This window comes from Amyelois transitella, chromosome 5 (assembly GCF_032362555.1).
Source record: "Amyelois transitella isolate CPQ chromosome 5, ilAmyTran1.1, whole genome shotgun sequence".
NCBI classification, from domain to species: Eukaryota; Metazoa; Arthropoda; class Insecta; order Lepidoptera; family Pyralidae; genus Amyelois; species Amyelois transitella.
The window spans coordinates 5,331,566-5,346,760 of record NC_083508.1 but is presented as its reverse complement, the minus strand read 5'-3'; the positions used below and the strand labels follow the sequence as shown (position 1 = coordinate 5,346,760).

General features: G+C 34.6%; 2 protein-coding genes across 2 annotated transcripts in view; both read right to left on the bottom strand.

Moving 5' to 3' along the window:
* Nucleotides 1–15,195, bottom strand: part of LOC106139079 (rotatin) — a 34,826-nt gene that overhangs the window by 6,457 nt on the left and 13,174 nt on the right. Inside the window, exons 21-26 of the mRNA XM_060944343.1 lie at nt 14,761–14,905; nt 12,937–13,067; nt 4,432–4,540; nt 2,909–3,137; nt 2,460–2,626; nt 128–295 (exon numbers count right to left, since the gene is read on the bottom strand). Of these exons, the coding sequence (XP_060800326.1) occupies nt 128–295; nt 2,460–2,626; nt 2,909–3,137; nt 4,432–4,540; nt 12,937–13,067; nt 14,761–14,905 (949 nt within the window). The remainder of the gene's footprint in view (nt 1–127; nt 296–2,459; nt 2,627–2,908; nt 3,138–4,431; nt 4,541–12,936; nt 13,068–14,760; nt 14,906–15,195) is intronic.
* LOC106139078 (cytochrome P450 6a2) lies at nt 4,896–9,162 on the bottom strand. Its single transcript, XM_060944346.1, has 2 exons — nt 7,661–9,162; nt 4,896–6,741 (listed from the first exon to the last, which is right to left on the bottom strand). Exons 1-2 carry the CDS (start codon nt 8,973–8,975, stop codon nt 6,566–6,568), a joined length of 1,491 nt encoding a protein of 496 aa, XP_060800329.1. The 5' UTR covers nt 8,976–9,162; the 3' UTR covers nt 4,896–6,565.

The window sequence follows — 15,195 nt, the reverse complement described above, 5'->3', positions numbered from 1 at the left end:
TAACGTGAAAAGTGCTTGCGAAGGCCTTTTTTCTCAATAAAATGTAGATTTTAGTTTTGAACAAGTATATAACCCGATAGCCTCTTGACAGATGTTAAACCTAATCACTACCCTATTTTCAACCCACCATGTTCATCGCTCTCCATACTCTGCAGTATTAGACTGAAGAAAGGAACTGCGAAGCGATCTTTCAACTCCACCCACACGCTGTCTCTAGCTGCATGCTCGCCGAGCAGTGCACCGAGCAATGTCAACGATTGCATGCGAGCGTTTATATGATCGCCGTCACTTTCATCTGAAATAAATACCATAACAATAGGGTAAATATGTTTTGGCAATGTATAACTGACCTATGCCCTCATATGTTAGGAATAACACCGCGGAAATTTATCACTGTTGGAATCAGATAATATTGAAAACATGATAAGCAGTTATAGATTATGTAACACATAGATAATAAATATGCAAAATATTGAAATAAACTTCTAAAAAATATCAGATAGTAAGTAGAGCAGTACTTATTATGGTAACATAAATATTGTTTTTATGTTTAAGGCAAAAATTTAAATCAATTGCTTATTTGTAAGTTGTAAGAGTATACCGGCAAGTGACAAAAAAAATTGTTTTACCTATTTTTAAATCAGAGATGAAAATTTGTAAAGAAACTTCTTCAAAAAAGAAACAAAAACATCACAAAGAAATCCACACAGGCAAAATTAAACTGTCACAAGCACCAAAATCAAGCGACGCTTAAATGACTCCACATTCAATTTCGCAGTTTCAGTTTTAAATGAATTGCGAATATTTGCATAAGGGTTCAACTTCTTTCGAAAAATTATTCCGCTTCCATTTTCATAGCGATTTTTATAACATACGGATACTCGCATATCACAAAACAAACGGGAAAATGCCGAATGTTTTATTTTATTTTTTTCAATTTCACAAGATTAAACGTCGATTATTACATTGCATTAAAGTAATTTTTAGCAAATAGGTCACCTCAAATGATAACAAATATCCAGCTTTTAGTTTTATTCAATATTTGTTGCAGCATACTATTTTTATATATAATAAGTCAAGTGTTAACGATTCGAGGTGCCCTGGACAGGTCTCCTTTTAACAGCGAAACTGAGTTCAGACGGCCTTCTGATTCTGATGAATGGCAAAACCATCATAAAAAACATCAGGATAATCAACACTAATTAGGCAGATAGGGTTTTAGGTTACGCTGCACGCACAACATCTAGAGCAAACGCGCACGTTTGTGCCTTAATCAGGCAAATATTTATTAAATTATTTCCTAATTCATGATGAACAGATTAGAGACGATTCACGGAGGCGTACACCAAATCAGTCGAGGAAGGTACCATGGCTACTTAATTCCAAATAATTTATAAACATAATCTGAAATTATCCAATAATAATAACTTTAAGTGTAATTGAGTACGATTACGAGATTATTACATTGTGCACTATCGAAAATTCTAATTAAAGAGTATAATTAAAAATACACGTTCTCGATCGTGCAGTGATTCTCAAATTACAAATCGCAAGGCCGGCGCAAGAGTCAAACAAAACACCTACAATTTCCGCTCTAAACGCGCATTCAAACATGAGCTCAATTACGGTACTCAAACTTTATTTAGCTTGATTATCTTCCTCAAAATAAGTCCTGACCAGAAGTGTAAGGCGGATAAATATCTAAAACTAGTGAAATAAAGAATTTTTAGAAAGGCCAGATCATTTTAAAACATCTTATAGCTTAAATGCAGTCTGCAAAGTAAACTTCAGGCTCAAGCGCATGAAGTTTTTATTTATAAACCAATTTTGTTTACATGTTGCTTATCTTCACTAATTAAAATTTTATCTAATCAGACCACTAATTACAAATAAAATATCATCTTTGAACTTATTTTAATAACGGCTTTATTTTTAATGCAATTATGATAAATATAATGTACTTATACCTACAATGCGAAATTCCGCGAACCCCGAATCTTAACTGCAAAAGATAAGATAGATCCACAGCCAAGCCTCCAAATTGACCGATATGAAAATCAACATACCTTGTGGTTTCTAGCGGAGGAACTAAGCATTCACTCTGGTTTGAGGGTCCTTCTGTTACTATACATCCTATGTAGATATGCTTTATTTCTGACCAAGCTTTACATTAAATACTTATATCAAATCTAATCTTACGGTGAGGGAAAACATCGTGAGGAAACCTACACATTCAGACAACTAGATGTGTAACCATTATCGATCCAATACGGGTCAGGTTCCTCTGCAAAGGTTGCGGAGGTCAGACGGGAGTCCCTTCGTGTAAAAAGCTGACTTACCCAATCTAGAATCCATGGTCAAAGGCGCACCTTGGAGTCCTCTTCAGAGTGTTGAAGATGAAACTGGGACTAAAGGCAGGAAGAAGAAGACTTATACCTAAACAATACATGACAACATACCTTCTTCGAGCGGCGTCAGCGTCGAAAGTAGGCTATAGAGGCAATCCTTGGTAGCGGCGAGTAGCGCGCGTACACACTTGTGTGGAACATACGCAACAAGCGCGCGACATGCCGCCGCACGTACTTTGTTAATTTGCACAGGAGAACCATTCGACCAAGACGCACATCTGAAAACCATTTAATACCAATAAAAATAAATTATCAGCCAGGTTAAAGGCAGCGTTTATTTACAATATCCCTATCAAAAGTTCAGCCATATGACGATTTTCTGTTGAGGTATAATAATCGAAGATCTGGTACACCAGATGCAGTCATAATGGACCAGTACAGTATTTTCACTGTATGAAATATTAAAATGACCTTAACATAAGCCACGGGCATAAGATAGTGCTGAATAAAAAGGAATAATAAGTGACAAACGTCTCATGAATACATTGGAACTTCCTTACCTAAACAGCAATCTAAACAGCCCCTGATCATTCCAAGCCTGCACAGGAGTTCTCTCAAAGGCGCTGACGTTGTGCATGACGTCAGCCACCGCAGCCACCAGCTCTGCAGTGGGAGGAGGCCTACCGCGGAACGTCAGCATAGATGGCGACACATGCGTCTCGCCGCTTTTCTGTGCGCGCACTTCTAACTCCGAACGACGCTCCAACAGCGTGAGTGGTACATTGGGCTCTGCAATTGAATACCATGAAATTATTTTATTTTATAACTATTGAAATCTTATATTTTCGATCTTCGTATACACATGCGTCTAATATTCTAATATTTATGCACTGTATATTCAATTAAATTTATTATACTCACTGTATAATAAGTTTAAAATTTTCCAAGAAATCACTTGATATTTTCTAAAAGACTGGTCTGGAAATTAATACGATGTACGGGAGGTACATCGAGCTTAGCGCTGTCAATGCATACGTAATTTTTTATCATTAATGGTAATATTCATGTCATTGAAACAGTAACATTTATTGAAGGAGCAAACCAAAACAAGTAATAAATCAAAGTTATTTGATTCGATTATGGTCCCACGTAATGCAATCTTATCTGAAATGTCTAGTTCAAGTGGAGAAAATACATATATCTTACTTTTCATATACAAAGAGTGGATTCTTAAAACAAACCATACATATTGAAGGTGATGATTTCGTGCTACCACAGAATACCACAATCAGATCTACAGAATGGACACTGACACTCGCCAGATCTCCGTATTCAAAGACCAAGTCTCCAATTCCAACTATCCTTTGAAATATCTTTCATCGTTTTATTAACCTAGATAATTTACATTTTTATTATATATATAAAACGACTCATACTTTGAGTCGTTCGTATATCACCAAGTTTTTTACCTCATGACAAGTTCTCATAAAGAATGACTGAAATTTAACCAACTAATAAGTTTTGATTTATCTTATAAAAATACCTTTGATCTGCTTTATTTTATTACAATGCTATCAATGTACCCCTATAATAAATCTCAACTGTCCTGAGAATAATCGTGGAGAGCGGGGCGGAAACAGAATTATGTCCAAAAATATTGGGTTTTGTATTAATGAATATACATAAATGACATCATTGCACCTTAATTATTCTAACTTATCGATCTAGGTATCATACGATAAAACATATCGGGTACTAGATTTGCATGCATGCGTAACGCCACCACACAGATCATTTTTTTCTTCTTTCATATATTCTTAAAAACGTCATATCGCACGATATCATATGATTAGAACCAAATACATACATTGTTAGTTTCTGTCATCACATCTTTTTTAAATTAAGAAGTCTTATTTCTAGCTCTGCTAGCCTTATTCCCAGTTACATCCTCATTTCTATGAAAGGAGCCCAGGGTGCGCCTAAATACTCTTTTATTTTTTGTTAGTCCAACCGTAGCGCGACAAAGGCGCAATGGATCCACTGCTTTTTAAATCCACAATAAGAACAAATTTATCCAACTTACCAACCGTAGTTTTATATTCTTTTTCGCTGCAGAATTCTATAAGAATCTCGAGACAATTCTCAATAAAATTGTTTTCTTGTAGCTGATTAAGTACGTCGAGTTCTAATACCTGAAAAATATATGGCCAGTTTAAGAAATATGGGAAATATTGAAACCATACTTTGTAATAATAATAGGTATTTGAAAGTATTGTATCTATTCCGGGGTGGTAGGCAAAGATAACATCTTTCCACTTGCCCCGATCCCTGCTTACTTCTTTCGCTTCATCTCTAAATTCAAATAATCGTTATATTTACGTACATTTAAAGTCAATCGAGCAGGAAGATATTGTGCATTAGTTACGACAAATGGATTTGTCATATGTCTGTTTTACGTTAGTCCATTTTTCGTAATAAGTATATTTGTATTGTTGTTCATACTTTGTACCTATTAAGGTCATGACGAAAATTTAAAAAACAAAGGTATTAAGATTTTTAATTCCAAATATATTACAGTGCTTTGCAGATAGTACTTGACAAACATTAATAAATTGGTAAAATATTAAATATAAAATGTGAAGAGATATTTTACATAACGAAAGTATTTCCTGTTGGAAAAATTTGCCAAGTTTTTGTACAAAGCAAAATATTAATCATGTTGTCATATCACATTGTAGCCAAAACAAACGCGATAAAAGCAATATCAATTTCTTGTTATACCTCGTATTTTCTCTGACAAACTCAATTTTTACCAGCTATCCTTGCCTTAAATATTATGAAGCCGTTTGACAAAAAACTATATATTAATTAGGGAATATCTTCATCACATTTAAATTACAGTTAAAGGTTCATTATACTACTATTTACAATACTTAAGTTAAATTTTAAAAAAAATACTATATGGCTAATTAGTAAGATTTGTACAATTTACACTACTATCAGACACAAGGAAAATACGAACTTTTCTAAGATTTGTAACCAAAATGTATCAAGAAGCATCTGCATCGGTTAAACCCAAGTAACTAACATACACACACTGTAAACACTGACTGACCTATGGACCTTTAGTTATTTCAACATCAAATATATATTAATTCAGTGTTTGTATCAGATATTATATAGTATATGTATCAGATATAAACCATATTAAAAATATATTGTTATATCTAAGTACCAATATAATAATAATAAGCGCTATGTGTACTATATCATGGTGCGGTAGAATATAATATAAATCTAGTAATTCAATACATGTGCTAAATAATTTTGACTGATACTCTGACTGACGGGGCCCATTATATGACACAATTTGAATATAACACAAGTATCAATATATATAATATCACAATACACAACAAAACTAATTTACAGCCCAAATTATTAAAGCCCAGTCATACTCGTTTTCAATATCACAATGATACTAAAATTGTTTATCTGCTAAGATATGCACAACGGAGCATGCGCATGCATACTATCCCAAATAAGATAACAGACGTCATAAACAATTAAGGTCCAGTTCCATGTTTAGTACAGTAAAACAAAACTCTTCGAAAAGGCGTCACTAAATCGAAATATTTTTGATACAAACTGACCATACAGTATCTAATAGTACAGGTGTAACTGTATATTATAGTCAACTATAAAAATACCACCATAAAAATACCAGAAGATATTATATTAAGAAAACCAAGACATCATTTAAAAATTGCAGATTAAAGATTATATATAAATAACAAACAACTTTGAATGATAGGTAAAGTTAGTTGAATCGAAATCTCTATTAGATTTCGATTTACTGTTTCAAAATTATTTATGAATTTGTTTGTGGCCAGCACTGAATGTCCCCTTTATCAATATTTTACTTAAATATAATACAGCCGATATCCCGTTTAGAAATTGGTTAAATCATAAATTAAAATTAATTCGTTATAAAAAATATTGTATATTATGTAGCATATAAGAACTTTGCAAGATCTATTCTTATAAGAATATCTTACCTTAATGCAGAATAAATCTACGAATGAAAGTACTCCCTTAAAAATTATCAAAGTCGTGAAAATAGTCTTAAGTACAAATTAATTATCCGATATGGCGATGGCATCAATATACAATGAGTTAAATAAATTTTCTAGATTAATGGAAATGTGAGAAACACATTAATTTTCAGGATCAAGTGGTGTGAATTTAAGAAATATTCCACCCTTATTCTTCAGCATGACACTGCGAGGGTCGTAGTGTATGCGAGACGTGGTGCGCGCGCAGGGCTCCACGGTGAAGGCAGTCAAAATTGCAGCTAATCCTGCCAAAGTCGTCAGCTGAGCAAAACGAGCACCTGAAAACCATTTCATTATGAAAGAATCGTTAGAGGTTGATTCAAATTAGAGAATATGTAACCATGCAATAAAGTTCATTATTAAGGATCTTCAAACAAACAAAGCTTCGCGCAAACAAATTTACTTGCTAAATAAAGGCTTACATTAGGTAGGCTTTAATATGCAGAAGATATTTTTTCCGAAGAAAAACAAAAGATTTCCAAGTCAACACAGATATCATTGTTTGAATAATGTTTAAATAACATCTCAGCTTGCTTTTTCACTCGATTATCTTTGCATGTTTGTATTCATTCCACAAACAATGAAAGTCCAGTCAAACAGAATGATGTTATTACTAAAGCAAAGCATCATTATTTATTTCGTTCCTCATACATTGATGATGTCACTGACCCCCGGTTTAGACGCATGTGTACTGAAACACAATGATATAAGTATGATTGCGCTTCCAGAATATAATCGTAATTTATCGTTTGCTTATTTATTACAATTTTTCCGAAAATTTAAGATCTTGTAACTGTTCCTATCTGATATTTGTATGAAAACATTAATGTATATAAATCTTTTATCTATGCCTGACATGATTAGTTGTAAGAGATTTAGTCTCTTAGTATGCCATTCTTCTCTACCGGAAACCACAAGGCTTAAAGTTACATTATGTATGCTGTTGACATACAGATTTAATTCTATCTTGACACCTTGAGTATTATTCCAAACAAGTACCACAATTTTTAACTGGAACTGTGCACATAAATTTAAAACTAACAAAAAGACAAATTAAATAATATACCGTTGTATTTAAGAGGCATCGACGTCAAACTCACAATAGTTTGCCAGCTATTCAATACCTGATCATATTGTTTACAAATTATCTTCTACGAAAATTATTATAGGATTTGAGATCAAATAAAATTTACTTACCCGGACAGCTCCTCGGCCCATAACCGAAAGCAATAAATCCAGGGGGATTTAAGTCGTCTTTGAAACGATCCGGTTCAAACTTATCAGGATCCGGAAAATGTTCCGCATCTCTTTGAATGCAGTGGATGGGGATGAGTACTGGATCTCTAGCTTTGATCTTCAGTTCAGTTTCGGGTAGTACACACGGCGAAGTACATAGGCGGGTTGTCAGTGGTGTCGGAGGGTGTAGCCGCAGCGTCTCTAAAATAGCCTGCATACTGAGCTTCATGGCACCGACAGCTTCATAAGTCAAGCCTCCGTAACGATCCATACACTCAATGATTTCGTTTCTAATTTTATCTTGAAGTTCTTTCAAACGAGCTAACTCATACAAGCAAAATGATAAAGTCGTAGATGACGTCTCCAAGCCAGCCAGCATGAATATGAATGAATTGGATGTTATCAGAGCGTCCGTCATGGGAAACCCATTTTCAGACTTCTGAACGTTGAGCATTAGCTGGAGAAAATCGTGTCTGTGGGCTCCAGTTTTGCGTCTTTCTGTTAAAACTTGTTCAATTATACCCGTAAAAAATGTCTCCACATCTGAAGAGTATGTTCTCAAATTCAAAAATTTAAATAACCTTGGAAAAAATGTGCGGCAGTATCTCTTCAATATTGTTGCGCGATCTGCTCTAAACATTTTGCCAGCCATTATAAGAAATGGTGAGTCAGGATCTTTCAGAGACTCCGGATTAAAGCCAAAAGCACAACTGCCGATTACATCGGTGGTGTACCTAGTCATCAGTTTAGGAACATCTACCTCATCTGTAACGTCATTTAGAAGTATATTTTTCAGCATTAAAGCACAATCAGCGATCAGCGGAAACATTGCTTTCATTTTAGCTGATGAGAACGTTGGCGTTACAATATGCCGCATCGCTTTCCATTCTGCACCACTCATATTTGCTAAATTCCGAAGCAACGGTTCCCTTTGTGTATCGGTAGATACAGACACACGGTCACTGAAATTATGAAATTCTGAAGACATAATATTCTTAGACAAATCCAAATCAATCACCATCAACGTCGGTCTACGGGCTTGAAAAATCCCAACAAACTTCTTATCGCGATAGTTGTCGTAGAAATATTGCAACATGTTCACATAACTCCGTCTCATAATAAACGTAGGTCCAAAATTCCCAAATATCGGGCACGGTTCTCTATAAGGTACATTTTTGTGCAGCCAATATTTCCGTCCATTCGTCGTATAATGAAAGAATGTCAGTAAAAATAGTAGGGCCAATATAACTCCTAACAATATTGCAATTAACCACATGTTGTCGTCGGATGAGCTGTTGGAATGAGTCGGTTTATCGATACACAACTATGGTCTGCGGGGGATAACGATCATGCCGACGCGGCGTTGTATGTAAACAAGAAGGCACGCGGACACGTAGTTGGTGAAGGGCGCAGCGCGAGCCGGCGGCGGCGTCGGCGGTACACACTCGAATGAGCAACGGGCCTGCGGAGTGAGTATGGCGGTTTCAGATAAGTCCTAATACTATCGCGTTGCTACTAGTACATACTCGCAGTGGGCAGTCAAGGCCGCGGACGTTGACGACCCGTACAGCGCACCCATGAATACGCACTCCGCATTTTACGATGTCTATTGTATTCCTTAATGAGAATATACATAATGTACAAAATGAAACATAAATTGGTTGTTGAATTCTAAAAATAATAAATAAATTCGATTCACTACGGCATAAATAATTTTATAATTGAACCTAAATGAAATCGGTAGGCCTTTACTTGATATGCAACATTTGCACTTACTAGTGTAATTTGATTTTTGTTGATGTTGTTTGATCAACTTATTTTCTACATCAATACATATAATGTAGGTAGTTAACATATGTTTTAAAGTAATAAAAACAAATTTGTTTTTCATTCATTTTTCTTAATACATTTTTATTTGCTAATTCAATTGTTACTCAGAATGCATTATTGAACTAGCTATAACTGTCGCAGTATTGCGTGTGGTCTCCATAAAGCACACGCAGACCATCACTTGCATACTTTATTGATCATTACTACCAATGAGGTTTGCAATAAAAAGATGAATTAATTCTATATTTTAATTGCACACTTGTAACGATGTAAAGAAATCTACACTTACATCCATTCTATTCATTCCATATCCATATTTTTATGCTTCTAACTAAGGAAAGCGGACCCACACTCCGCCAGTAGCCTTCAGTGCCTAACAATCTAAAGGTTTCTAATAGAGGGAGAGGGGATAATTGACTCCTAACAAAAATAATGAATTCTTAAGAATACATACATACATACTTATAGTCCAAGATCCCAGAGCCGTAAGACACAACTTATTTTCTAAAGAATGGATCTTTCGATTCTCAGTAGTCTTTCATGTACTTTTAATACCTGCATGTTTGTGAGACTTGCCCGGTGACACCTGCGCAGGTACCAGGCGAGAAAGGTAACTAAAAATCACAGTTACTTAACTTAAATTTTTATGACTGATTTTTATATATATTTTATAGACTATTACTCTGAAGTCATATCAGAGAAGTCAGACGCTTTCCATGCGCCAAAACTTTTGTCAGACGCTTTAAAGCTCTATCAAAAAAAAATTAACTTAATTTATTTTTAAATGTCTGACTTTTATATATGTTATCCAGATAACTATTACGAAGTTGTATTAAATCAGTCAGACAGTTTGTAATGACCAAACACCCCTTAAACACAAGAATTACTCGGCCTCGAGTATGAGCGCGATAGCACAATGCGCATGCGCGTCAGAGTAAAATATCTAATATTTGAAAAGTACTTACTGTTTTCAATTTCATATTTTTGCATATCTATTCAAATACGATGAAATTTATAATTAAAATAATAATTAATCATTTTTAAAATAATATAATATATTGCATACTAGCTGTTGCCCGCGACGTCGTCCGCGTAAAGTTCGAGTTGAATCTTAATCATACAGTCTGATACAGACAGACAGACAAAAAATGTAAAAAAAAAATCTCTATTTGTTTCAGTCAAAATATTAAATGTACAGACAAAATATTTTTACCGTATGATTATATGTAGTATTTTGATTTCAGTTTTTTTAATAAATACTCAAACAACACAAAAAAAAAAACATTTTTAATAAAAAATAATAATATCTTGTTATTGTTGGGGCTCGAACTCGGACCGCCAACTTCACAGTCTCATGCGCTAACCACTGGACCATCGAAGCCGTTGCGGTAGTGTCGAAATTAAAGTAGACTACATACATATGGTCACGTCTATATCCCTTGCGGGGTAGACAGAGCCAACAGTCTTGAAAAGACTAAATGGCCACGTTCAGCTATTTGGCTTAATGATAGAATTGAGATTCAAATAGTGATAGGTTGCTCGCCCATCGCCTAAAAAAGAATCCCAAGTTTGTAAGCCTATCCCTTAGTCGCCTTTCACTTATATTTATATGTTATAGGTTTACTATTACTATACTATTTTTTAATTGTTTATGATTTTATTTTTACGGAAAATTCTGCCAGCAACGACAATCTATCTGATGATGAGGACGATGACTTGAGTGGACAGTATAGAGATTTAATAAATGATGAAAATTCAAATGATTATTTTGATGATGAAGATGATAAAAAGACAATAAAATAAATATTCAATTGATTAATCATAATTAATTATTTTTTTATTGAAATTATTATAATAGATATATTTTTTTAAATAAAATAAAAATCATTCTTTTTGAAAGGCTATTGCTACAAAAAAATTCATTTTCCCCTATTTATATGCAATATATTATATTATTTTAAAAATGATTAATTATTATTTTAATTATAAATTTCATCGTATTTGAATAGATATGCAAAGATATGAAATTGAAAACAGTAAGTACTTTTCAAATATTAGATATTTTACTCTGACGCGCATGCGCATTGTGCTATCGCGCTCATACTCGAGGCTGAGTAATTCTTGTGTTTAAGGGGTGTTTGGTCATTACAAACTGTCTGACTGATTTAATACAACTTTGTAATAGTTATCTGAATAACATATATAAAAGTCAGACATTTAAAAATAAATCAAGTTAATTTTTTTTTGATAGAGCTTTAAAGCGTCTGACAAAAGTTTTGGCGCATGGAAAGCGTCTGACTTCTCTGATATGACTTCAGAGTAATAGTCTATAAAATATATATAAAAATCAGTCATAAAAATTTAAGTTAAGTAACTGTGATTTTTAGTTACCTTTCTCGCCTGGTACCTGCGCAGGTGTCACCGGGCAAGTCTCACAAACATGCAGGTATTAAAAGTACATGAAAGACTACTGAGAATCGAAAGATCCATTCTTTAGAAAATAAGTTGTGTCTTACGGCTCTGGGATCTTGCTCTATTATGGTCACGCCTATATCCCTTGCGTGGTAGACAGAGCCAAGTCTTGAAAAGACTGAATGGCCACGTTCAGCTATTTGGCTTCATGACAGATTTGAGATTCAAATAGTGACAGGTTGCTAACCCATCGCCTAAAAAAGATTCCCAAGTTTGTAAGCCTATCCCTTAGTCGCCTTTTACGACATCCATGGGAAAGAGATGGAGTGGTCCTATTCTTTTTTGTATTGGTGCCAGGAACCACACGGCAATTCTTAAAAATTAAACCTAAAACGAAGTTCCGAGTGATAAGTCCGCCTTTTTACCATCTCCGTCTCTTTTGTGATGTTATGTATGTTTTATTCTTATTATGCAGTATAGTGTTTTATCTTTCTCTTTTTAATTTCTTTTCTTACATTCATTAGATCGCTTTCCGCTCCCGCCGGGAATGATACGTAACGGGGTGCTGACACCGTCTTTAATAATTATATGAAACCATTCGATTATCACAAAAGCAAGGCATGGAAAATATCCATCATGGCGGAGCCCCGAATACCAGGACAAGGCTGGCTCTGTCTACCGCAGGGGATACAGACGTGGTTATATATATGATGTAACCGGTTAACTTAATTTTTTCTCAAATTGGCACATTACACCACTCAACCCCTACTGGTCTTATGTTTTCTAATATACCTAAGTGTTAATTCAAAATTTAAAGTTTCATTACCATCTATAGACGGTCGAAACTGACAAAAAATAAAAAAATAGTAAACAGGTTACTAGCCAACTTGGAAATCACATCGGATTCTACTAGTAGGTTTACGCAAAACAAACCATACCGCGTTTCAACATCGCACAACGCCATCTAGCGACAAACATAAAACTCATATACTCACGTCAGAATATGGGGAAGCGCGCGCAGTGACCGCCGCTAGTAGCCGCGCGGCTCCACTCCGCACCACGTTAGCTTCGAGCCGCCGCGCGAATACATTGCTGGCAAACTGCGAGAGGGATTCTTCGGGAATCGCTGTTTTTAAAACATCAAGGGTAACATTTCAAACAGTGATTGTTATTAAGCTATTATGTTTTCTATTGTTTGTCGTTTATGTTTAATCATTGTACTGTGTTGCGGATTTTCATACGAAATAGTTTTGGTTGGAAAGATGACTCTCTACTTTGTCATAATTTGGATCAAATAACAACAAAATAGAGACACCAATTTATTGAATAATAATTAAATATTTTATTATGTTGCTTTTATAGTTAAAAAAAATACTTTGATTGTCGGTAGTTTGAATGTTGGTTTCAAAATTTTAAACGAATTTCAAAATAACATTTAATTAGTCTTATAGTCAAATGTGAATTTAAAAATATCTTAGAATTTGGAATGAAGACAAGGAAAATATGGATTAAATAGGAATTTACCGTGTGGTTCCCGGTACTTTAGAATAGGACCACTCCATCTCTTTTCCATTGTTGTAAAATATGACAAAGGGATAGGCTAAAAAACTTGGGATTCTTCTTTTAGGCGATAAGCTAGCAACTATTTGTATCTCAATTCAATCGAACTGTTCGCTCTGTCTACTCCGTAAGGGATGAAGACGTAATGTAGTGTACGTTGTAATGATGCGCGCGGCTTCGCCCGCATAAACTAAATATCCCGATAATTCCCGTTCTTAAAGAACTTCGGAAAGCCGCCTTTTACGACATTTTTGGGAAAGAGATGAAGTGGTGCTATTATTTTTTTCTATTGGTGCCAGGAACCTCGGCACATATCCTATAGTTAAATATTTAATAAGACTTCCAGCATGAGACAGATTAAAGATCTTGAATTAAAATTCATGAATGATTTCTTTTATATATTTATTAATTTATTTAAACTTTATTGTACAAAATAAAAATGTATAGCAAAGGGGATTATACCACTTCAATCGAAAAAAGTAGTTATCATGTACTTGAAAGGAGTTATCTCAATACCAACAACGCTGTTTTATTCCCAGAAGAAACAATCGACTATCCATAGTATTATATCAAGTGGCAAGCGTTCATACAGCCATATATAATAAATCTTATCTCTTTAAAATATCTACCATTTCCGTTCATGAAATGCGCAAGAAAAGTAATCTTATTGCAGATTAAAATAAGTAGTTTTGTCTCGCAAAACAATATAAAACTTTCTTTTTATTGCAAAGAGAAATCTAAGAATATAAAGATATTGAGTAATAAATAACATCTATACTAATATTATAAAGCTGAAGAGTTTGTTTGTTTGAACACGCTTATCTCAGGAACTACTGGTTCAATTTGAAAAATTATTTTTGCTTTGAATAGACCATTTATCGAGGAAGGCTTTAGACTATATAACATCACGCTACAATTATAAGGAGCAACGAAATAATGGAAAATGAAAAAAAAACGAGGAAAATTATTCTCTCTTGAGCGGAATTTTCTAGAGGGGAGGTAGACGCCCTCGACTCTCACATTGCTGCCAAGCACCCATAGAATGCAATATGAGATATATATAATATTATATTTATGAATAAGCTATGGGATGGACGGTTGCATGACCGACAACGCATCTACATATACTATGGTATAAATGTCAAAGTGTGTATATGTATGTGTGTTTGTTTGTCCATAGTCTTGGTGAAATCGCGAGTGGAACTGCGGGGATATTAAAATTTACTGTATCATCGCTCAACACAATATACAATGCTTACCCTGCAGTATGTGTGGCATCAGTTGCGCATGACTAGCGAGCATCGCAATGAGAAGCAAGCCGGCCGCTCGTAACTGTGGGTTGACGCCGCGCGCACAATTCACCACAGTCCGCATAACATCGTGACCCCAACATTCGCTCCACCGCTATATAAATTAGGACTGTTGATTTTAACTTTCCCAATAAAGACTCGATCTTCTAGTAAGTATAGCCAGCTACATGCATAAAATCACACCTCCTTCGCGATGGGGTAGGCAGAGACTGCATCTTTCCACTTTTCACGATCCCTTCATACCCGTATATACATTGCATTCATTAACTTTCATGCCTCCCTCCATGCAAACTCGTTCAACCAACTAAAAAACATACATTATATGTGAAATCATTTTCGGACCTGTTCGTATTACAATAGCTCTTAATAATCAATATTGGAGTG

Excerpts from the sequence above, each read along its gene's own strand:
- LOC106139078 (XM_060944346.1), bottom strand. The coding sequence starts at position 8,975 with ATGTGGTTAATTGCAATATTGTTAGGAGTTATATTGGCCCTACTATTT. Across the intron at positions 6,742-7,660 it reads TGGGCCGAGGAGCTGTCCGG|GTGCTCGTTTTGCTCAGCTG; the intron begins GTAAGTAAATTT and ends AATGGTTTTCAG.